Raw genomic sequence first — 23126 nt, forward strand, 5'->3', positions numbered from 1 at the left:
GGTGGGGGGAGGGAAGTGCACTGGACTGTGGTGATGGCACACGGGTGATCTGGTGATGGGAAGCCCACGGGGATTTCAACTGAGATGGAAAAAGGCACAAAATGATGTAAAAATAAGCTTATGTTTAAAAAAAAGTGGGCTAGGGGAGAAAATTTAGGGAAGTGTATGTCCTATGTGATATTTTCCTCGAAAGTTTTAGCTTATTAGTTCACCATTTTCTAAAGAGGGTTTTAGTTTAAAAAAACAACAACTCAGAATCAAGTGGGAAACCTGTTTCCTGATTTTAGTCATCTTGTAAGAAGTCCACGAAGACCCCCAGCGCCTCAGTGACGCACTCCGTCGGGGCCGGGAGGAGGCAGGTGACCTCACAGCACGCAGATGGATGACACACATCACACTCGCTTAACACTGTTTCCCACCTTTGCTTGATTAAATAAAAATTGTCTCTGCATCAAAGTCGCAGTGCGAGCTGTTCGGCTGTTGAAGATAGGTCGTGAAGATAGGAAATAAAGTAGGTGGTGCACCTTTAAATGAATTAGTATTTAAAATTCAACAAAGAAAAACGCCATTTGTTTGGTTAGGTTATTGTGAACACGGCAGGTTTGATCTGGAAGCTGGAGGTTAAACCTATAATTTTCTTGTCATTGGTGAGTTTGAAACTCTGCTTCATTGTTTAGGGATTTCACAGTTCGTTTCTGCATGTTTCATAAAGATGTTGAAAAGGAAGAGCTTCTCATATTTGTCAGCTCTTTGAAAATAGTCATTATTGATTCAACTAAGCTGCTCTTGATTATCTGCTGTGGATTTCTAGCTTGGTGTTTCTCTATTAAAACCTTGACTTGATGGTCATATAACTATATCATAGCAAGAAATAAAACATCAAGCCTTTCACCTTAATAGAAAATCCACTTTTTACAGTCTGCGGGCTGCTTGCCCTGTGATGCCAGAAAGACACTTCAGCTCGCAGGGTGAATCATTGGCCAGCTGCTCTGCTGCCTTGTGTTTTTGACTCTTGAAGGAGAGCTTGACATTGTTTAACATGTACAGAATTGAAAAGGAGTTAGATGTGAGGACAGACAGAGGAGAACTCTCCATAACTGGCCGTATCTACCTGGAGTTTCATTCTGAATGAAGCGTCCATGGTTCTCCCACCGCACGGCGCTCCCGTTTGCCCAGAACGGGATACCCCCGGACGAGCAAAGGTGCCCCCCAGGGCCTGGCTGCGTTTTGCTTTGTCCTCTTCTTTTTTCCCCAGAGGGTTAGACTGAGGAGAGCAGTAATGCAGGGGTAAGGAGAGGAAACATCCTCTTTTGCCTTCGTCTGGGTTCAAGGCTCTCTTGAACACCTGAGAGACTGATGTGATTCACTTCAAGGCTAGAATGTTCCGTGCTCCAAAACGAAGGTCGGCAGTGTGACTGTACAGTTACAGCAGAGGCGCCTGTCTGGACCCTGTGCCACCCCCTGCTTTAGCAAACCTCCTCCCCTGCACCTCTGAGAAAGGCACCTCCGTCACCCTCCCCTTAGTGTTTGGGGAGAATCCCGGTGAACAGCTGCCCTCTTCTCTGGGCGCCCAGAGCCAAACTTGGCCACTGAAGGCAAGCGCCCACCAGGCTGTTTGTCAGGTGAAAGTAAAAATGATGTAAAAACAGCTGTTTTTGGGTTTTTTTTTAAGATTTATTTATTTGTACATACAGAACTGGGGTACAGGCCAGAGGCTCAGGGGTGGCGAGAGGCTTCACCAGAGACAGAGCGGGGAGCAGAACAGGCAGATCGACGAAGTACACTGCTGAGGGGAGCAGCGGGCGGGCCAGGAGAGGTCTGCCACGCCATGTGGTCACCTCCGGGGCAGGCGGGAATCGAACTCGTGCGGAAGTGGCTTTAGCTTCTCAGTGCTGCGCTTTAACCCGCTGCGCCACCAGGGAGGGCCCACAGCTGTTTTTCTTTTTTTTTTAATCTCTGAGCACATCATTGTTTCTCTTTATTGCCAAAAAGTAGCAATGGTATTATTTCACATGAGAACTTATTTTTAAGGAGCGTTGAGCAAAATTTTGTGGTGTAAAATTTTGTTGTGTTCATGAGGCCGGTGTATCTGCCTTGATTGAATTTCCTTGCACTACAGCATGAATTCGAAACCAGTGTGCCTCCTACCCAAGGAATCATGCTTTACGGTGAAGCCGCTAATTTACTTCGGAGCTCCGCGTAGGTCTATGCTGAAGCAACATGATGTCTTAGCCAAAGTGGGAAACTGCCTTTGTTTTCACGTACCTCTTGCTTTCTAGCCTTGTTTTCTATTTGTACATTCATATTCTCTACCTCCCCTCCCCTACCCCCGCCAATAAGCAACTCTATAAAGTGGTTTTAAGCTTTCATGTTCTTGAGGTAACCAAATGGTATTATTTGAAATAGAAATCCTGCTGGAAATCCCTCCCTTTATATAAAGGTAATTACTTAGTCATTAGGGAGGGAAAAGTTAAAATGTTTAAAATGAGCCAGAGAATTATGAAACTGGCTCACTGAGAAAGGTGACATATTCTTTGGGGATGTGGAAAGTACTGACTTACTCAGTACTTCCTGGAGAATTACGTTGACACGTCTCTCTTGCAAAGAAAATGCATTAGTAATTTCTCTTATTTCAAATATCTGGGTGTGTTGGATCAAAATCATGTTTTTGAGGGGGAAAAAACACAGTATTTACCTGTGATAATCCAGTTTACCCCAGTCTCTTAAAATCAGTCCCTTCACGGTGACCGACTTTTTCATTTCATCTGCTAGAGGAACCTTTAGTTTTGTTAACTGATTTGCTAAAAAATAAATAAATAAATAATGATTATTTAACTTATGCTATTAGGAAAGCCTTCCTGGGTTTTAGAACATTTGCTTGTCCTCTCCAGTGACTTTCTCTCTCTCTTTCTCCTGATAAAGCAAATGAAAAAACACCCTTGCCGCCAGTGTGACAAATCCTTCAGCTCCTCACACAGCCTGTGCCGCCACAACCGCATCAAGCACAAAGGCATCAGGAAAGTGTATACGTGCGCGTAAGTCTCGGTTCCTGGGCGGGAGGCGCGGCTGCAGCTTGGGGAGGCTTTTTCCCCACCCACTTTCCATTCCCCAGTTCAGAGGTCTCATTTCTAGACGATACGCTGTTGTTTTAACTTACAGCGTCTGGGCTGGGCCGAAACACAAAGGCTAAAATACGGAGAGCTGTTTCTCGCTCGCCCGGGGGACGCCGAGCCCTGTGGGCATCTGGAGGAGCCTGTGGTGCGTGTTAGCACTGAGAACTGGGAGAGATGGCGGTTCGGTGAGATGCCCTTGGCTCAGTGGTCTGCAGCAGCCCACGCCAGGCTGGCAGTGGGTTCGGTCCCAGGCTGGCAGTGGGTTCAGTGCCAGGCTGGCAGTGGGTTCAGCTGGGCCCTCCGCCCTGGCTGCAGCCCCCGTCTGGTGAGGGCAGTTGTTGGCTCAGAGGCCAGGTGGGAAGCGCTCCGGCTGTGTATATGAAGATCGGGGCTTGATCTGCAGCCGCTGCTACTGGAACGCTTCCTCCCCATCCACCCAGAGCGAGCCGAAGGGAGCTGGTCACTTACTGGTAACTAGTCTTAAAGAGAAGAACAAGAACTGAGAGACAGGCGCCTCATGGCCAGCATGTGCGATGAGCTCAGCGGGCAGGCGCTGGGCTCTGGCTGTCCCGGCCCAGGCGCCCACGCAGGCGTCTGCAGGAGGCCCGGTCAGCGCGTGGGGACATGGATTCTCCCGCAGTGACATTGGAGCCGGGAGTGATTTTGGTAAGATAAAAGCCTGGAAATAAAATGTGTGTGTGGAGACTGTGGAAAGGTTTGGAGAATTTAGAAAGAAGCCCTCGGCCGAGGAGGAGATGAAAGGGGCCTGGCACGCGCTTCTTTGGTCTGGTGGGTTCTCCTCACCCGTGCCCCCCACGCACTGTCAGGAAACGTGAGGGCTGCCAGGCCCAGCTGCTGGCCACCCTCACCTTGAGCGTGTTTCTGTGCTGACTCCCACCACTGCTCCTGTAGAGGGGTCTTCGGCACGCAGTCATCGGGGTTCGAGGTCATAAAATAATCGCCAGAAAAATCAGCGAAGCCCTTCTGAAGGCAGTGAGCGTGGTTCTGCTGATGCCTTTCAAGGCCCGCCAGGCTCACTGCTGGGGCGCCCTTCCCGCCTCTGAGGGCGTCCGCGGCCCTCCCATAGGCCTATTTTAATTAAGAAAATGGTGAGTTAATATATTCGAAAGGAAAGCTATTCATCATCCACAGTGGGGGCGGTTTTGTTTTGCAAAAGATAAAATGGAAGGTCGAGTAACCAATCTGTTTTCGACCTCTGTCCAGTTTTCTACGTTTTAGTCTACCGAGTGGATGCGCATATTTGAGCGCTGTGATTGTCACCGTGCAGGCTCATTTATGCTTTGAAAAGGAGCTTGGGCTGGACACTCTGTCTCGTCTTTGTTGTGGCAAGGGGGTGCAGAATAGTGAGCCTCGGCGTGAGGGGCCAGGGAGGCCCGTCTTGTCACGCGCATCTTTCTGGATATAAGTTCTGAGGGAGCGCTGAGTCCTCATAAGAAAACTTGACATTTAACACTCTCTTTTAAAATTAAAACGACTTAAAGTTACGAGTCAAGTAATACTTTAGCCAAACCTGGAAGATAAATAAATAAATAAAACCAAAATAGGCTGGTTCAGAAAACTTGGAGTAAAAGCTACAAAAACTCTCCCCCCATGAGTTAGAAATTATGATCGCATAACAAACTTGTTCTTCAGCTGTGGACCACTGGGGTTCATAAAGCGTACCTGGTGTTGACATGGCTCACCACCTCAGTGTTCACACGGGTCACCTCTGCTGTCCGCAGGGTCATGACCCATGCCGTCCACAGGGTCACCGTGCCCCTCTGACAGCTCTGAAGGCCTCTCAGCACGGAGTTATTGTTCTGTTAAGTGCTTTCGGCAAGTTGTTTATCTTCCTTCCTTTTGCCTCGTAGGCACTGTCCAGACTCCAGACGGACCTTCACGAAGCGGTTGATGCTGGAGAAGCACATCCAACTCATGCATGGTATTAAGGATCCTGACTTGAAAGAAATGACGGAAGCCACCAATGAGGAGGACACAGAGATAAAAGAAGATACCAAGGTTCAGACATAGCAGATGTCCTTACAGGGAAATTGTGCTCAGTGGCTTCCCCTTTTCATTTAAAGTTGCCTACTAATTATATAACTGTCAACATTCAGGCGATGTCTAACAGTATAAAATAATAGGTCCTCTGCATCAGCACCATTTTAGCTTGCCCCTAAAGAAAATCCCCGTCAACAGGTTTCTTGGGTATCCTTCCAGATACAGCTTTTGAGCTCTACTTTAATATATGTCAAAAATTTTATGTGACTCATGGAAATTGCCCCCGAGCCAGAAAGGATGTGTAAAACTAAGATGCTTCACTGGTAACACGTCGGTGTAGCAGGCACCTAATAAAAAAACAGGGATTCCTTTCAGCCCCTCTCCGCAGTGATCAGGTTGAAATTCCAAGTCCGTGCCTTATCCTCGACCCTCGTCAGACAGCAGTGCCTGTGTGGACCTGCTTACCGGGCAGGTGTGTGCCAGCACCGCCTGGGCTGAGCCAGCAGAGTGGCAGATGCTGGAGAGATCCTGCTGTCCTTGGCACTGTGCTGCGTCTGGAATGTTCTGGATCAAGGCCCATTCGCGCTTTCAGGGAGTTAATCATTGAGTAAGGTCTCATCCGTATCCAAGTCAGACGAGTGTCCATTAAATCGTCTTTTCCCGCAAGCACTTAAACCATGTAACATACAGGGACGTTTTTAGGTCAAGGCCAGGTATGCTCCTTGCAGAGGGCCAGACGGACGGGCCGGGAGCAGGGAACAGGGAGCAGCACCCCTTAGACTTGGGCTTTTGGAAAGCTCGAAGTGAGGCCCCTTGGTTGGGTTCCATCCAGAAAGCTGAAGGGCAGGACAGAGAGCTGCCTGGCAGCAGGAGGGCTGTGGCGAAGGTGGTGGGCAGGAGAGACAGCTCCTGGTCCCAGTGAGTGTCCATGGCATTCTGCGTCAGTCTTCTCCCCCAGAAAGTGCTTTGCCTCGAGCACACACGGGCCCCTCCTCTGCAGCCACACCTGGCTCCCGCTGACCCCGCCCACGACCCGCCTCCCACTTGAGTTGGTGGCTGCACCTGCCCTGTCCCCCACAGGACTCCAGGGCGCCTGCCCCGGCAGCCACAGGCCGCTGCAGTTTCGCCTCTCCCTGAGGCCAGCCTGACCCCCACCCTCATGACACACCCCACAACCCCACCCATCGCTTGCCTCGAGCCCCCCCTTTTTTTCCCCAACTCTCTAGGCTTTGGCTTGTTGTCCTGTTCCCTCGGAGCCTCTCTTGCAGAAGGCCGGGCCTCGTCTGGCCATCGCCAGCCAGTTGGCTCGAGTGACCCAGGAGTCCCCGTTCCTGTAGTGGCTGGGAGGCCTGAGCCCACAGGGTGGGGGACACGCAGCTGCAAAGACCCGCCCCCGGCGCAGGCTGCAGGCTTTCCTGGGCTTGCTAGAGCACCCACCCGCGGTGCGCTCACGTGGTTGGTTTGCTTTCTCCCCGAAGGTTCCGAGCCCCAAGCGGAAGCTGGAAGAACCCGTGTTGGAGTTCCGACCCCCCAGAGGAGCCATCACCCAGCCCCTGAAAAAACTAAAGATCAACGTCTTCAAGGTGCACAAGTGCGCCGTGTGCGGCTTCACCACCGAGAACCTGCTGCAGTTCCACGAGCACATCCCGCAGCACAAGTCGGACGGCTCGTCCCACCAGTGCCGCGAGTGCGGCCTCTGCTACACGTCGCACGTCTCCCTGTCCCGGCACCTGTTCATCGTGCACAAGCTGAAGGAGCCCCAGCCGGCGGCCAAGCAGAACGGGGCCGGCGAAGACCACCAGCCGGAGAGCAAGCCGGGGCCCGAGGACGCGGCGGACGGCGCGCCGTCGGACCGCAAGTGCAAGGTGTGCGCCAAGACGTTCGAGACGGAGGCCGCCCTAAACGCGCACATGCGGACGCACGGCATGGCCTTCATCAAGTCCAAGAGGGTGAGCTCCGCCGACAAGTAGCCGCGGCCCGCGGCGCTGCGCGAGGCGTTTGTGGCCGGGCTTGGCCGCGCCTGGACCTGGCGGCCGGCGGCTGCCGGGTGTCCGCTCCGTGCCCCTTCCAGCCCGTTGCGTCCTCGATGCTAAGCGTTAAAGCAGTATTTGAGTTTAAAAGAGTTTGTATATATTTAAATGAATAACTTTTTATACTCTTTGTTACATGTTTGTATCAGTATTTAGCGGAAAACGTTTCGAGGTTTTGTTGGTTTGGGGGGGAGGGGCTAGACGTTTTCTTTTGTACTGTTTTCTTTAAAACGGAGTTCTTAGTAACCGGGGAAGTTCCTGAAATCAAATAAACCATTTTGTATGTTACGGATTTGAATGGGTTAACTAATTACAGGCCAAGAGAATGCCTTTTTTAGTGTTTTTAATTTTTAGAATTCACTACATCAATTGTAGATTACCGCGGGTCTCCCGCACTCTGGGGACTCCTAAGTGTCTTAGCGCCACCCTCAACGTGCCTGCTCCCTGCCGGGGGCGCACACTTCACCGGGCCGCCCGGCCTGCCGGCCCGGGCTGGAGGGGGCGCTCCGGGCCGCCATCAGGTAGCTCTGTCCGCTGCGCGGGTGACAACTTCGGCCAGAAGGGAGTGTGGATTCCCTTAACTCCCCTCAGAACCGGCGGCGAGTGGGGTGCCCTCCAGGGGAGAGCCGGGGGGCTGCTGGCCCCCGGCACAGTGGTCAGCCTGGCGTCCGGGGCCCCAGGAGGCCCGGTCAGGAAGGGCCAGGCTGCCACAGAGGATGCACGGGCGGTAGACCAGTGGATTCCTGGTAGCCAAGCTTCTGTCGTGTCACCTAGTAACCATAACAGAGACACAACTAAAAATATCTAGTAATTCTCTGGCTCTTGACAGGAAAAAAAAAAAAAAAAAACATTCACAGTTGACTTAACCCTTTGCTGTCTGAAGAGTTGGCGTTTCCTGTTCTGGGTGCTACCGCCAAATGTCCTGGTACTTAGAGTTGGATGCACAACTCAACGCCGACTTCTCAGCGAGCTGCCTGCAGCGTGGCGGCCCTGGGGTTAAGCGCCGAGCCGCCGGAGCCGCAGCTAGGTCGGCGCTTTAATAAGTATTTCTAACAGCAGTAGTTCTGCCTCGCCCGGGCGCAGCCGGGGTCGCTCCTGGCCCTTCCGTTCATGGTCCTCTGGGAGAGTGCTATATTTTGGTTTGCGTTTTCGTTTGCATTTTATATCTTGTATTTATCCCCAAACAGGTTTTGTACTTTTTCTTTTTCTTTTTCTTTTTTTAAAGAAAACCTTTTGTGTATATATAGATACTTGCATGGTAGACGTAGCCAACGTTCGGTTCCTCGAAAGGTCTTGCTGCTGTCAGGTGTAGGCTCTACATCCATTACTGTATTAAATACGTTTCGTATGTAAATAAACGTGGGACGCTGGCCCCCCGAGCTGCTGGGAGAGAGTCACTGACGGTGGGTCTCTGACGTCTTCATTACGTTTAGGAAATGATTCATTGCAGGGACAGGCTCCAGGATGTTGCAGAACTCTTCCCACTCAGAACGGCCTCTTCGTTCTCATCCGTCATCAGCCATTTGATCACTTTCTTGTTGACTCCAGCCGTTCGTCGGTGCAGTCCAAGGGTGTGATTGAGTTTTCCTCAACTTGAAGTTCAATTGCTGTTACTTGTTATATTTATACTTGTATTGCTCTTAAGTTGTATTCATGGCACTTTCATATGTTTCTGCATTGGAACCTTGCAATAAACCTGTGTGGTGGGCTGCACGGGTCTAATAGCCTATTTCACAGTCGAGGAAGCTGAGCTCAGATTAAGTTCTCTGCCTAAGCCCTCATAGCTGGTAAGTGGCTTTTGCGTATTAGAACCCAGATATTCTTGCTCTAAATCAAGTGTTCGCTCTATATGTTTATGTACATATTGACAAATACTCACTTATTTGACAAATAAAAAGAATGTGCAAAACACAATACTAGAATTTCTGTCTTTGGCACTATGACTTTTATGAGGTAATCTGTCTACTCAAATACTCAGGAGTGCTTGACAATAGGAGATAGCATCGATTGAAGGCCCATCCAAGAACATTAAAAGAAAGAAAACGCACAGGTGCAAAATGAAGATGAAACAGAGTAGGATGACAGCATACAGTGCTGTAGCCTGGGGACGAAGCCTGGGAGCTCACCAAAGAGAGACCCAACTGGAATGTAAGCCATGGTCGGATTCCCTGGAGTACAGCCCAGGGACAAGGAGGTCAGAAGTCAAGGACAGAAGAGAAGGTCCAACAAGTTTAATAGGAGTTCCAGAAGGGGATGGAGTTGGGAAGAGCTGGTGTGAGAAGTTCCTAGGCACTGACGAAAGACAAAGGTTTAACACGAACACTGGGCAAGAGTCCACCTTGGGTTTTTGAGTCTAACCCAGTCTTCATGAGTTGTAGATGCCAGGAGTGACTGTACCTTGAACGTTTGAGAAACTATCTCCAGACCAAGGCAGGAAGGACACACAAGGCTCCATGAATTCTTAGGGTGTCCTTCTCCCTGGTTAGTGGGAAGTGGGAGCTGAAGCTGACAGTAGATGTGGGCCAAGGTGTGAAGGGCCTTGGAAGGCACACTTGGGGATTCACACGGTCAGGAGTGAGCTACGTGGGCCAGAGGGACCACCAGATGAGGCAGGTACCACGATCAGGGGAAACGGGAGAGTATTGGCAGGTGCTAGGCTCTGCACGGTTACAACCCAACTCCGCAGCTTGGAACACGACTGCCTTTTCCCTCTCGGTGCACACCGTGGGATGACAGGAAACGCTGCTCCAGTTCTTGTCTGTTTATGCCAAAAGTTGCAGGCTATCGTGGCAGAGGACGACCGTTATGAAATACTGTGACCCAGAGTTACAGACATCACTTCTCATAACTCAGTGGCCAAAAGCAATTACACGGTCTCACTAATCACGGCCCGAAAGTTGAATCCTGCCGTGTAGAAGGGGCAGAGGCCAGACACACTGGCACAACAGATCACAGGGCTAATGAGAAATCCCCAGAGCTGTGGTACCTACAGTTCCATGTGGCTGTGAGGACTTGACCGGTGGGGGTCGGCTTGGAAAGAGACTTCAGTTGCCCAGGTAGCTTTCAGAAATAGTAGCAAGGTTTCATGCTGTGGGGTACAAAGAGAAATTTAATCCAAAAGTTCAAACCAAGGTTATTTTCCCAAGATTTTAGACTACGTATGTAGAAATAAGGAAGTAAATGGGCAAGATAAGAGCAAGATGTGTTTTGTTGGAATGTGTGCGGTTGGATGATTTGATCAGTAACGGAGGAACAGTGATTCATGACAAAGAATGCTGCTTGAGAGATGAGAAAAAGGAGAACACGGGCCCAGACTGTGCTACAAACTGCTTCCTCCCAAATGCATTCTCTGCAAATTTCTGACTCCAAAAAGCATTCCGAAGACCGGCTGTTGCTTCCTGAAGCTCTGGGGAGGAGCCATCTCGCCAGGGTCAGTGGGCTGGTGAGTTTTATCCCAGGAGCTTTGACCAACAGGAATTTCCTGTTGACATCTGTGGCCAAGATTAATATAAAATATTTCATACCAATACAGTCATCATGCTGTGAGCGCTCTTCACAAAAATACTTGAGGAAAATAGGAAACTGGAGAACTTCACCAAAATGACATAGGAACTTTTCGTTGATGTCAGAACAGTCTGGAAATGAAGTGTGCCAAATGTGGGAGGCTGTTTATGCCACTTAGTCACACACACACAGCAACTCTTCATTTTAAGGATACATTTTTTTTTTCGCTGAGCAAGTAGGTTACATTTTCTAAATAAGAAACTTTAGATATAATTACCTTAAAAAAAAAAAAAAAAAACTAAGGTCCTACTCATATACAATTTTGCCTAAATGGATCCTTGAAACATCTTGTTTACATCCAGTTTCTTGGTAGTTAATAACGGCATCCTGCCAATCACAAACCTTTGGGATAAACCAGTGTGACCTTATGCTGGTACAAAGAGCCCATCTTCCTGCTGCTGGAAGCTTCTGGACTAGCCTCCGGAAGCTTCTGTAACTCTGTAGTCACCATTACCTCCACCCTCTTACCGGTTGGGCGTGAGACTGAATTGGAGATGTATTTACCTAGGCCAGTTCTTTCCTATAAAAGCCTGACCTTTTCACATTTTTTCCTGTATCCTGTAGATTTTGGTGAACTTTTTTCCACAGACTGTTGAATGATAAAACTTCCATCCTTTTAGCTTGTGTTTTTCTGCGAGTATTTGCTACTTTTGTTGGAAAGGTAGCGTTAGGGGTGCCCAGAAGACCCTGTTTGAACGAGGACCCTTGCAGGACACTGCAGACCAGAAAAGGTTTTGCTTTAAGGGAGGACTAGGGGTGCACCCAGGGACTGCTGAGGCTGGCGGACCCTTGGGACTGCCCAGCAGGAGCAGGGCTTTGGAGGAAAAATTATAGGGGAGCCGTCTCATCACACTCGAAGATTTCCTGCCCACACCTCCCACGGCCCACATGGAATAAAGGCCTGGTCATAGCCTGTGACGTCAGTGCAAAGTGCGAGTGGGGTGTGGGGTGCAGGCAGGAGCTGGTCAGGCACCCACACTAGCTTCCGGAAGTGCTTGCCTACGCCTGTTTTACTGTCAACCTGCCTTTTATCTCCTTGAGGCCGCTGTCAGCAGGAGCAGGGTCCTTTAGATTCCTCATTTACCTCTTCTTCCTACTTTATCTTAACAGGTTTATCCCGGAATTATACCCTGCCCCTAGCGGTTATTTTTACTTCAGGAAACAGAAGAGCATTTCCCAGAAAATACTCTGCTCCTTTCTAAATTCAGTGTTGAAGGTTAGTTCTGACTCATACAGAGACACTATTTATAATGTTCCACTGGAGTTAAAGAACTGATTATTCAATTTGCTTTGCTATTTTATGGCAAGCTGCTTATCCTGGGGCTTTTCTTGAGCGGTAATTGTGAGCTAGCTACCAACTGTGGCGGGTCTGTTTCTAAACACCGTCCTCAGCGAAACTGTATTTCTATCTGGGGAAGCCTGTAATGAAAACTCACCATGTCACATCTCCAACGCAGTTCCAGGAAGTGTGGGGTTAGCCCAAGAGCAATTTTCTGTACTTCAGGTCAAGCGTAGCTTAGTTGGAGTGGTATTTCTGGAGAATGAACTTCAATATTGGATGGCAAAGAACCAGGAAGGCACAGATCTGCTCATTCGAGAGGATGGTGTGATGTTGACCAAGCAGGAAGGCAGAGTTGCTGTCTACCCCATCTTGGAAAGGGTGAAAGATGTATTTCTGAGCTGAGCAATGGACTTGTCTTGATCTCATCAGCTCGGCATCTGATCTCCTTCCAGGGTCAGGGAATCTGCTCTTTATGAGTCTCAACAAGCGCTGGGCCTTGCTTCCTATTCTGGACGCCTATTCAGGAGGTCATGGCCCTGTCTTCACATCCTATCCCCAGGCCGGGACCACCCCAGATGTGGCCCCAGCCTGGCTTCTGCCCTCATCTCAGCAGTGGCCACAAAAAGGCAGGGACAGCAGGGGTGAAGTCACATGCATGTCCTGGTGGCTTGGAGGTGATGATCATTGCGACTGCAAGTCAAGAGTCCTTGGTGGCCAGGGAAAGGGGAAGTTCGAGAAAGAAGAAAGAATGTGAGCTTTCCCAGCACCTGTCTGCCTTCTACAAGCCACCAAACTGTCTTGTACTCCTGGACATCAGGCTGCTATGATGCCAGGACATTCTGAGGCTTCAGTGCTTGCTTCCCTCTGAAGAAGACCCCATCCAAACTACGCGAAAAATCAGTTATTTTAGAAGAGACTTAGGGAGATAAAAGGAAGTGTGTGCCCTTCAATAGCTGTGAAAGCCCAACGAGGCCTTCTGCCCCTGAGCCTACATCCCGTCCCCTCCTCAACCCCATCTCCTCCAGCTCCTCTGCACCTCACCCCACCCCCTCCTGATTCACATCCCCTGCACGGACTGTACGCTGCCTGCAGTCTCCTCCCTCCATTGTGTTCTCACTGACTTGGCCGCCCCTTCCAGAAGTCACCTGCGCCCCTCTGCCTGGCAGAGGCAGTTGTCAGCCACAGCCTCTAACCCGTCGTGGGGTCCCCGCATCCCCACCTTGCGAGAGGTATGTTCATTTGCAGCCAGAGAGCAGCAGATATTAGTCACACTTTCCCTCAGTTTGGTCCTTATTCTTGTCAGCAGCAAACAACGCCTGTTGCCTCAAGTCCATGCCAAATGATGACGGGCCAGACGTGCTTCTGCAGAACTCGTTACTGGAATGAAGTGACCACACATTAGTAATGGCAGCAGCTAGCCATCGGGCCGGCAGGGGGACCTGGCTCCGGAGAGGAAGGCCTCTCTCTTTTGTCCTGTTTTTAAGCCCAGCACGTTGCCCATCACAGAACAGGTGCCTAAAGAGTCTCTGTGTAAGGACCTGAGCATCTTAAGTCTTAATTAGACATCATTTTATTTCTTGGGGGTCCTGGGAAAACACCATAAAGGTTCTGAGCTATAAATTACCTGAAAGTAAGATGCTTTTTCTCCTTAGGTGGTTTTTGTCATGAATGATTAAAATGTGGGTGTGTGTTCTGCTCTTTAAATTTTCTTCGCCAGTCTCAAGAGATTGAGTATTTAAATCTGAATTCTAAAAATATCATTCTTCAGTCCTCCCTGGTGATCCAACCGGTTAAAGCACAGAACTATGAAGCTCTCTGCAGCCACTGTAGCTGACTCACATGGTACAGACCTCTGCTGACCCGCCTACTGCTTCCCTCAGCAGTGTATTTCAGTACATCCACTTGTTCTGCTCCCCACTCCACCTCAGGTGAATCCTCTCACCTCCCCCACACCTCTGACCTGTATCCCACCCAGTTCTTATGTGCATAAATAAATAAATCTTTTTTTTAAAAAATCATTCTTATTTGCAATATTGATACAAAACTGACAGCTGGCTTGGAAATAAATCCAGGTTTCAGAGATTTTTCTGTTCAATCATTTTGAAATATTACCTAAACCTCTGGCGTTTTCAGATCTCACTTCCCTTTCTAACACAAAAAGATAGTTCAACACAGCAGATGGAATCAGAACTGCGAGGTAAAGCCAAGCAGTGTGTGCTCAGGACTTATGCCTTACTCTTCTATTAAAAACAACTGTGATTTCACACATGGGGACATTGAAGCATTGTGTGATGGAGCCAGACTTACACCCTCGCTCCAACTAGGGCACCTTTTAAGGTACAAATTGAGGCTTTCTATGTTCCAGGTTGGATGTTATCTTTCATCCAACTGTTAATTTCCACCTCAAATCCTCCTCAGAGGGCCATAACAGCAATGGAGACACTAAAAAGCAGATTATAATTTTGAAGGTCGAATTAGAGCATTTGAAGTTCAGAGAGGAACTTAAATTTGTATAAGGACATTCGATGTGGAATCTCTTCTACACCCTCATCCTATCATTATTCGAACATTCCAGGGTTAGAGACATCTGTACCATCTGAAATAACCCAATTCAGCTTTGAGTAGTTTTGACTACTAGAAAGTTCTTTTTTTTATTGCCTCTAAAATGCTGCGTTAAAATCCTGAGACCTAAAAATGCTGGCATCAGGAGTGTGGGCTTTGGGGAGGAGAGAGGTACTGAGGAACGGGATTCATGAGGTCCACTGAGATATCTCCCTGCAAGTCCACAGGGAGACAGCTGGCTATCGACCCAGAAACCTGGTCTCACCAGAACATCACCATGTGGGTCTTTGTGAGCCCTGTAAGGATAATCTGCAGAACTGTGAGAAATCAATTTCTGTTGTTTACAAGCCACTCAAAATAACACCCAGTCTGAAGCATTTTGTGATACAAGCCCAAACGGACTCAGACAAAGAGTAGGGCCCCATATGCTCGAGGCTTCTAGAAGCTGGTGAGCGGCTGAGTCAGTCACCCGAAATGGCTCAGACGTGTTCCGGCAGTATCAGCAAGAGCTCCTGATATTTGCACCCCATTTTTTGAGAAGATTTTTTTGTGCCTACAGAACTGAGGTACAGGCCAGAGATGCAGGGGCAGTGAGAGGCTTCACCAGAGACAGAGTGAGGAGCAGAACAGGCAGATCCACAAAGTACACTGCTGAGGGGAGCAGCGGGCGGGTCAGGAGAGGTCTGCCGCGCCATGTGGTCACCTCTGGGGCTGGAATCGAACTCACGCTGAAGTGGCTTTAGCTTCTTAGTGTTGGGCTTTAACCCGCTGCACCACCAGGGAGGGCCCCTTGCACCTCATTTTAAGGTAGTCGGCAGGTTACTATTTAAAGAAATTCTTTCTGGAAGGAAAATATTGACATCGCGAGAAACCCAGCCACACATTTTATGTTTTAGTAAAGAGGTGGGCACTGTGGCTGGATTTTTTTTTCTCGGGATCACTTCCTGCCCTGGAAGCATATTATGGGGGGCCAGTGTGAACGCGGGTGCGTGTGCGGGTCTGTCCCGCCACACCCGGATCCCCAGTGGGTTGCACCCCCAGCTAGCTGTGTCACCTTCAAAGTCAGGCCGCCCCTTGACAGATACACGGAATAACCCTCCCCCCAGCCCATCTCAAGGAAGCCCTTTTTCGCTTACTGTTTGCCCGAATGTTCCTCAAGTTAGCTTCCCAATCAAATATCGCCATTTACCACCCTCCGTGTGTTTTTAAACCCACAGCTGTATGTAAGACTCTTGAATTTGAGAAAGCCTAGCTTGATTCACTCTCGCTGGAAATGTTAATCTGCATAACCAAAGGAAGCCAGGTGGCCACCGGCCCCCGCATCCATTTTACTCAGCAATTACAAGTTGTGTGTAAATCGGTTTCCATGGTTCGTTCATCTCGGCCGCTTTGCAGGTGGCTGAGGAGACGCGGCTTGTCTGCGTGCTAAATTGTGAATGATGCCACATTGCCCCAACATGTCAGACCCGTGTTTCATAAATACAAGGCTCTCTGTCTGAAAGTGTTTTCTTTTCCTTGACAGGTTAAGCGACCGTGATGGTCCTGGCTCTGCTCTTGTGCCTGCTCTCTTTGTATTTTCAATTGCCATTTGTTTTTCCTGCAAGAAACATTTCTTTCAAGTGCATGCAAGACATCCATGAATTCCTTTCTGATCTGAATTCAATGAAGCCCAAAGAATATGCGTTAAGAAGTAAGTAGGTTTTGCTGACCCTTTGGGTAGGTGAACTTATGGCCATCTGAAGTTCTAGAAAACTCTTGAGAATTGAGAGCAAAGAGTCAGACAGGGCACACAAGAGGAACCTCCATTTGCAAATTGCATGGGGCATGGAGGGACCAAGGTAGGAGGTGGAAATTTTTATTGTTGAAGCCAGTAGAGGGAAGGGGCTGTAGTGTAGCCAGAAGGAATCTCATGAAGACCAACCTCTGAAGACTGGAGTTGTTTTTGACTTGTATGGTGGTGGTGTCCGCTATTGGTGAGCTGGCGGTGGTGGTGTCTTGTATTGGTGAGTTGGTAACATTTCACTGTTGAATGAGATAGTTTGGTTTATTTCTCTTTCTAGACGTTTTTCTGCATTTGATAATGAGTTGTTTCACTATTTTGGGAACAAGTGTCGAACAATATGTTCAATAGTAAATTCTGTTGGTGAATGCATAGGCCCAGGCTGATAGCCAGGCCTCTTTGCATGTGATAGAGATGGACTTCAGGCAGCTGTCATTTATTTTTATTTGTTAGCTTCCCAAAATCATTTTTGCAACTAAACCGACACATACCTTCCTGCTGGAAGGGTGCAGACAATCAGATCCGTCTGCAGTGGATAACCTCTCTGGGAGAATGATTCATTGTTGGTGCTGATGCAATCATACCCCCTCACCATTGCGTCCCCCCCCACTTCCTGCAAGAAAATTGTAGAAACTTGCTCTTTTCAAAACCAGAAAAACTGACATAGCAATTTCCATTTCCATTTTGAAAACAGGAGTAATTTATTTTGTGTTGGAAAATTCATAGTAGCATAATGTACATCATAGAGACAGACAATAATTGTGATCTAATACTGGGTAATTAGAAATAACACACACTTTGCAGCAACTGCCATTCTACAATGGGCTAGATGTTCTAATGTATAACAAAACAATGGGAGAATATAAATCCAATATCAACAGCCATCCGGAAGTCCCTCTTTGGAAATGATCATGTTTTGCTGCAGTACTTGGTAGTATTGACAGGGAACATTTTGACAAGCCAGCCAAATACGCTGGCCAAGAAAATCCAGAAGGTACGGTGACTGGCTCAGATTTCCGGTGATGAAGTTGCACATACCTTTTCCTTAGTCTCGGTCTTGTTAAATATTCATCTTGGGACTTACTTTAGTCATCCACTAAACCATGTTCTATCAGCATGAGCTTGAAAACGGAAAATCTTTTTTGTTTATTTAAAACAATTTTCTCATGAGCCCTTCCTGGTAGCGCAATGAGTTAAAGCACAGTACTACAAAGCTAGCTGCAGTGGCAAGAGTTCGATCCCCAGCCAGGGAGGTGACCCACATGGCGCGGCAGACCTCTCCTGACCCGCCTGCTGCTCCCCTCAGCAGTGTACCTCATAAGTCTGTTTTGTGCCCCAGTTCTGTGTGCACAGAAAAATAAATCTTAAAAAAATAAATAAAACAATTTTCCCAGGGTGAATGGTCCAGGAAAGAACGGAGTGGTTTATGTTCACAAGTCGATGCCCACTCCTGGATTTAGCTGATGAACATCATTACCTGCAGTCAGTGGTGTAAAGTGAGTTATCTTGAACACACCAGAAAACACTTGACATTGTTGCTTTGATGCTGCTGAGATTTTTGAGTGCCGTTTATGGTTCTGATGTTGAATTTCCTGATGAATATGTGGACGGAAAAATAATAAATGTCAATATTTGGGTTGTATTTTTACCTGGCAGACACAATTTCTAGCCCTTTGAAAGAGTCGTTGTTACCCTAACAACCCCACGTTAGGGAGGGCTATAAACAAGCAAACTGAGTTAGAGGTAGATAGACAGTATTTAATCTTAATAAAGCAAGTGTCAGAGCGCCCTCCCTGGTGGCACAACTGGTTAAAGCTCAGCGCTGTGAAGCTGTCCACAGCCACTGCAGCGCGAGCTAGATCCTTGGCCAGGGAGCTGACTCACAGGGCGCAGCAGACCTCCCCTGTCTCCCCATTGCTCCCCTCAGCAGTGAATTTCAGTCCATCCACCTGTTCTGCTCCCCACTCTGTCTCTGATGAATGCTCTCACCCCCGTACCTCTGGACTGTACCCCAATTCTACATGCATAAAAATCCCAATTTTTAAAAACTGTACCCTCACTTCTCCCAGACACCTTGTTCCTTTCTTCCTCCTGCTTTTCTTGAAAGCCAACCATGTTTATTCAACATTTAAATTGTATTTATTTTCTGTAACTTGTTTCTTTTTCTTGAGCTAAGGTTGGCTTACAGTCCATCTATGATTTAGGAGGATAGGTTCACCCCTTGCAGACGCAGGTTGCGTGGTGCTACCACAGCACGCCCACCACCTAAGCCCCATCGTCCTCCATAGTCCCTGGGGCTTCCTGCCCCATTTGTTTCCCGCCCTCTCCCTTCCCCTCTGGAGCCTCAATTCTGCCATCAGATTTCGAGGGTTGAAAACTAATCACATTTCAGGAACAAGGTTTTGAGTCATCAAAATCGTTCTAGGCCAGCAGCCCCAGGGCCTCTGTGCTCTTGCTGGTTATTCCAGAGCTTGCTGCCAGCCCCACCCATGTCGCCACCTGGCCAGACAGGTTTCCTCACCTGTGAAGAAGAGGTGCTTGCTCTCTTCCCTAAACTCTGAAAATCTGCCACAGCTTAAAAATGCCAGTTTCTGGTGGGTTGCAGTAGATGATTCTGAGTGCATGGGTGGCGGGCGTGGTGCGGTGACAGATACCTGAAGAGTTTGTACAGCGACATGGTGCTGTAACCGAGGCTGCCTTTAAAAATGGCAGGTTGTCTGCACCCCCAAGTTTATTGCTGCTTTATTTATAATAGAAAAAGCATGGAATCAACCCAAATGCCCAAAAGTAGATGACTGGGTTAAAAAGATGTGGTACATAAACACAATGGAATATTGCCTGGCAATCTAAAAAGATGAACACATGCCTTTTGCAGCAACATGGGTGGAGCTGGAAGGGATCATGCTTAGCGAAATAAGCCAGAAAGAAAAAGAAAAATACCAATGGTTTCACTCACAGCAGGAGCGTAACAGAGGAGGTGGGGTGGAGGGGAATAATCATAATGAACAACTATATGCCACAGGCATTTTATGGGGGTGGAGCGGGGAATGGCATCAAAAATGGGGTCAGGGGAGCGCACTGGACTATGGTGATGGCATGTGTGTGATTTGGTGATGGGAAGCCCATGGGGATTGCAACTGAGATGTGAAAATGCACAAAATTATGTAAAAATAAACTATTAAAAACTGTACCCTCACTTCAGGCATCTTTGATCTTTAAAAAAAAACTCCGAGTTCTAGCCCAGCAGAATGCTACATCTGGCTTGTGCAGGCATGTGAGAACCAGTTGTTAAATTTTTAGGCTGTTTGACAAACACAGTTGCGTATATATCACATGAATTTGTAATTAAACAAATCGCATTACTAACAAAGTCATGTTACTCAAAATTCATCCCATAAGAATTGTTTTACCACACACTTCCCTTATCTATACAGCTGCTCTAAATCGTTTAATGACGTTTTATTACAACATTGATGAGAAAAAAGAAATCCTGACCTGTACTGAGTAAAAGCACCTTATGGGAGGACCTGGCTCCTTACACATTGTTTTGCTTAAAGTCAAAGTTTCCAAGGGCCTGCTGATGACGTTAAGGGCAGACGTAGGGTGGTCACTGCACTTTGGAAGTTACTTAAGTGCTGGCCTGTGGGGTGGGAGTGGATCTCCATGAGTCTCCAACTCAAGTTCGGGTCGGAGCTGGAAATTAGCGGTGGTGGAAACATGTCGACTCTACTTACTGCTTTGTGGACTCTCGATGACCTCCAATTTTGTTGGAGAATATGTTAAAAATGCAAAACTATCTAAAAAGTGTGTTATGTCTCCAGGCATCACATTATAATGTGATGACATAAAAAGATGAGGAAATGGTTTTCAGTGCTTGAAAATTGTCCTATTCAGCAAAAGCATTGCCTAACACGGGCAGATGAATGCTGAGATACATCTCTCTTGTTCACTCATGTCTTACTTGATAAGGGGAACAAAATATCACCCCTGTTTGTGGTAATATGTTATAACAGTGGATAGGAAACGAATACACACACCATTCTCTCTTTTTTAAATATTTATTTGTTTATGCATACAGAGCTGGAGTACAGGCCAGAGGTGCAGGGGCCATGAGAGAGTTCACCAGAGACAGAGTGGGGAGCAGAACAGGCAGATCGATGAGGTACACCACTGAAGGGAGCAGTGGGTGAGTCAGGAGAGGTCTGCCGCGCCATGTGGTCACCTCCATGGCTGGGGATTGATCTTGCACTGCTGCACCCTAACCTGTTGCACCACCAGGGAGAGTCACACACAGGCCATTCTTATTCTCCAAATCCAAAATGAACTTGCAAAGATACTTGCAAAGAGCATGTTCAGGAAGTTGGATGGCACATTCAGGTCGTCTTACCAAGGGGATCGCTAGCAGCAGAGGGTTAGAATTTACATGTGTGCCCTGTATCATCAGCTGCATAAGGATGATTTAATTCCAGTTTTTGGAAACCTCCAGTGTAACATGTAATCTGCTAGGTGCTTAATAAATATTTGCTATTGATGATGAAGATGAGCATTATTTGCAAGATCTGTTTGTAGCTTGGTATTCTAGAAGTTTCTCTGCCTTCAACCTTATGTTATAAGTGCATTTGTACTTTAAAATTTAAGAGATTAATAACCCAGAGCTTAATCCACTCTGTGTTTAATATCCTCGTAACATCACTACCATGTGAGAAAGAAATTTGTCTGCCAATTAGACCAGCAAAATTGAAATGAATTCTTTTTAATCTTTGGAAAATGAAAACTTGAAACATCTGCCATATGATTTGAAATGGAAGGTGGGATTAATCATTAGTTTATTCTATCCCTCCTCCCACAATAATCACAATATGTTTTGATTGGATGGTTCCTGTGGCCTGGTGTCTCAGAATCTTGACAGAAACTAATTCAGGATGAATTCAGAAAGGGCAACTTGTCCATTTGAGTTCAGAATTGAAAGGAAACAAATATAATTTGAAAACTTGCTTTGCACACAAAATAACCTCAGTTAGAAAGCCACATCTCCAGTCGGCTCACAAAGCAAAATACCAACTGGAAAAGAAAACTAGAACTTAATCTTCTCAAATGAAGAAACCTAGAATTTGTCCTTTAGGTTATCCCCTAAGGGTTAAGACAGACTTGGCTTTGACACCGCTCTTATTTTAGTCTTCTTCAGCTCTGATATTTCTAGATTTTTTTTTAATATAAAGATTTATTCACTTATGCATACAAGAACTGGGGTGTAAGCCAGAGGTGTAGAGGGTGAGAGAATTCACCAGAGACAGAGTGGGCAGCTGAACAGGCAGTCAACTGAAACACACTGCTGAGGGGAGCAGTGGGTGGGTCAGAAGAGGTCTGCCACGCCATGTGGGTCAGCTCCCTGGCCGGGGATCGAACTCATGCTGCGGTGGCTGCGGAGAGCTTCATAATGCTGTGCTTTAACCTGCTGTGCTACCAGGGAGAGCTCCACCATTTTCTTTTTTTTTTAAGATTGATTTATTTATGCACACAAGAACTGGGGTGTAGGCCAGAGGGGTGAGAGGGTTCCTCAGAGACAGAGTGGGGAGCAGAACAGGAGGAGCCACTAACATCCACTGCTGAGGGGAACAGTGGGAAGACAGAGGAGGTCTGCTGCACCATGTGGGTCAGCTCCCTGCCTGGGGATAGAACTGGTGCTGACGCGGCTGTGGTGAGCTTCGTATTGCTTAACCTATCGAGGGCCCATACCCAATTTTTAAAAAGTGCCCATACCCAATTTTTAAAAAGTGCTCTGTTTCTTGACACAGAGAGAACCTAAAAATATATTCTGGACTTGGACGTTAGGCTTGAACTTATTTTTTCCAAAGTTTAGTTTCATTCAGTAAGTGTCTGTTGAGCTCCTCCTTTGAGCTCTACATTAACCAAGACAGATTTTTCTCTCCCAGGGGGCACAGGCGAACAATGGAAGGCCCTCAGGAGAGTCTGCAGCGTTTCCTGGGAGACGCCATCCTTCAGTCTAGACTCCGAGGATGACTCAGCGCTTACCAGGCAGGACAGACATTCCAGGCAGAGAGACAGACAAGTGGGGGCCTGGCGCATTCTGGACTGAGGGCCAGGGGAAGGTCGATGTGGGGCCAGGAGACTGTAGGGCAGGGCAGGTCACAGCGGGCCCTGAATTGCGGCAGGATCTGGATGTCTCCTGAAGGTCAGGGCACCCAAGCTGGGCTGCACTTTAGAATCTCCTGGGAGATTTGGAAAAACAACTAGTACCAAACCCCACCCCTAACCAAGTTAGTCACCCTTTGTGAGGATGGACCCTGATCATTAGTACTTTTTGAAATGCCTCAGGTAATTCTAATGTCTGCCAGGTTTAGAATCCCAGCTCCAGACCTTTTCCTGAAGGTGCAGATAGTAAATATTTTCAGTTCTGTGGACCACAGACTCACTATTGCACCTACTCACGTGTTACCAGTCTTGGAAAAGGAACGTCCACAGCATGTAAACAAATGAGATACTGAATTCTAATAACGATGGATTCACGAAAACAAGTGAGACCAAATATTCAAAAATAGAAACAGCAGGCCCTCCCTGGTGGCACAGCAGATTAAAGCACAGCACTAAGAAGCTAAAGCCACTTCCACATGAGTTTGATTCCCGCCTGCCCTAGAGGTGACCACATGGTGTGGCAGACCTCTCCTGACCTGCCTGCTGCTCCCCTCAGCAGTGTACCTCATCAGTCGGCCTGCTCTGCTCCCCACTATGTCTCTGGTGAAGCCTCTCACCACCCCTGCACCTCTGGCCTGTAC

The 23126-nt window shown here is 47.8% G+C and overlaps 2 protein-coding genes across 8 annotated transcripts in view; both read left to right on the forward strand.

Annotated features, from left to right (window-relative positions):
* The window catches only part of ZNF532 (zinc finger protein 532), a 97984-nt gene extending 89131 nt beyond the window's left edge, over positions 1-8853 (forward strand). For all 7 annotated transcript variants that reach the window (XM_012725862.1, XM_012725861.1, XM_012725858.1 and 4 more), the window contains 3 exons: positions 2923-3035; positions 4985-5132; positions 6593-8853. In XM_012725862.1, coding sequence (XP_012581316.1) covers positions 2923-3035; positions 4985-5132; positions 6593-7084 — 753 coding nt within the window. In that variant the 3' untranslated portion in view covers positions 7085-8853. The remainder of the gene's footprint in view (positions 1-2922; positions 3036-4984; positions 5133-6592) is intronic.
* Positions 8854-16175: 7322 nt separating this feature from the next.
* Positions 16176-23126, forward strand: part of LOC101620395 (nose resistant to fluoxetine protein 6-like) — a 35682-nt gene continuing 28731 nt past the window's right edge. The window contains exon 1 of the mRNA XM_004684018.2: positions 16176-16242. Coding sequence (XP_004684075.2) covers positions 16176-16242 — 67 coding nt within the window. The remainder of the gene's footprint in view (positions 16243-23126) is intronic.

The sequence above is a fragment of the Condylura cristata genome, unplaced genomic scaffold (genome assembly GCF_000260355.1).
Source record: "Condylura cristata isolate star-nosed mole 26May11 unplaced genomic scaffold, ConCri1.0 scaffold00016, whole genome shotgun sequence".
Classification (NCBI taxonomy): domain Eukaryota; kingdom Metazoa; phylum Chordata; class Mammalia; order Eulipotyphla; family Talpidae; genus Condylura; species Condylura cristata.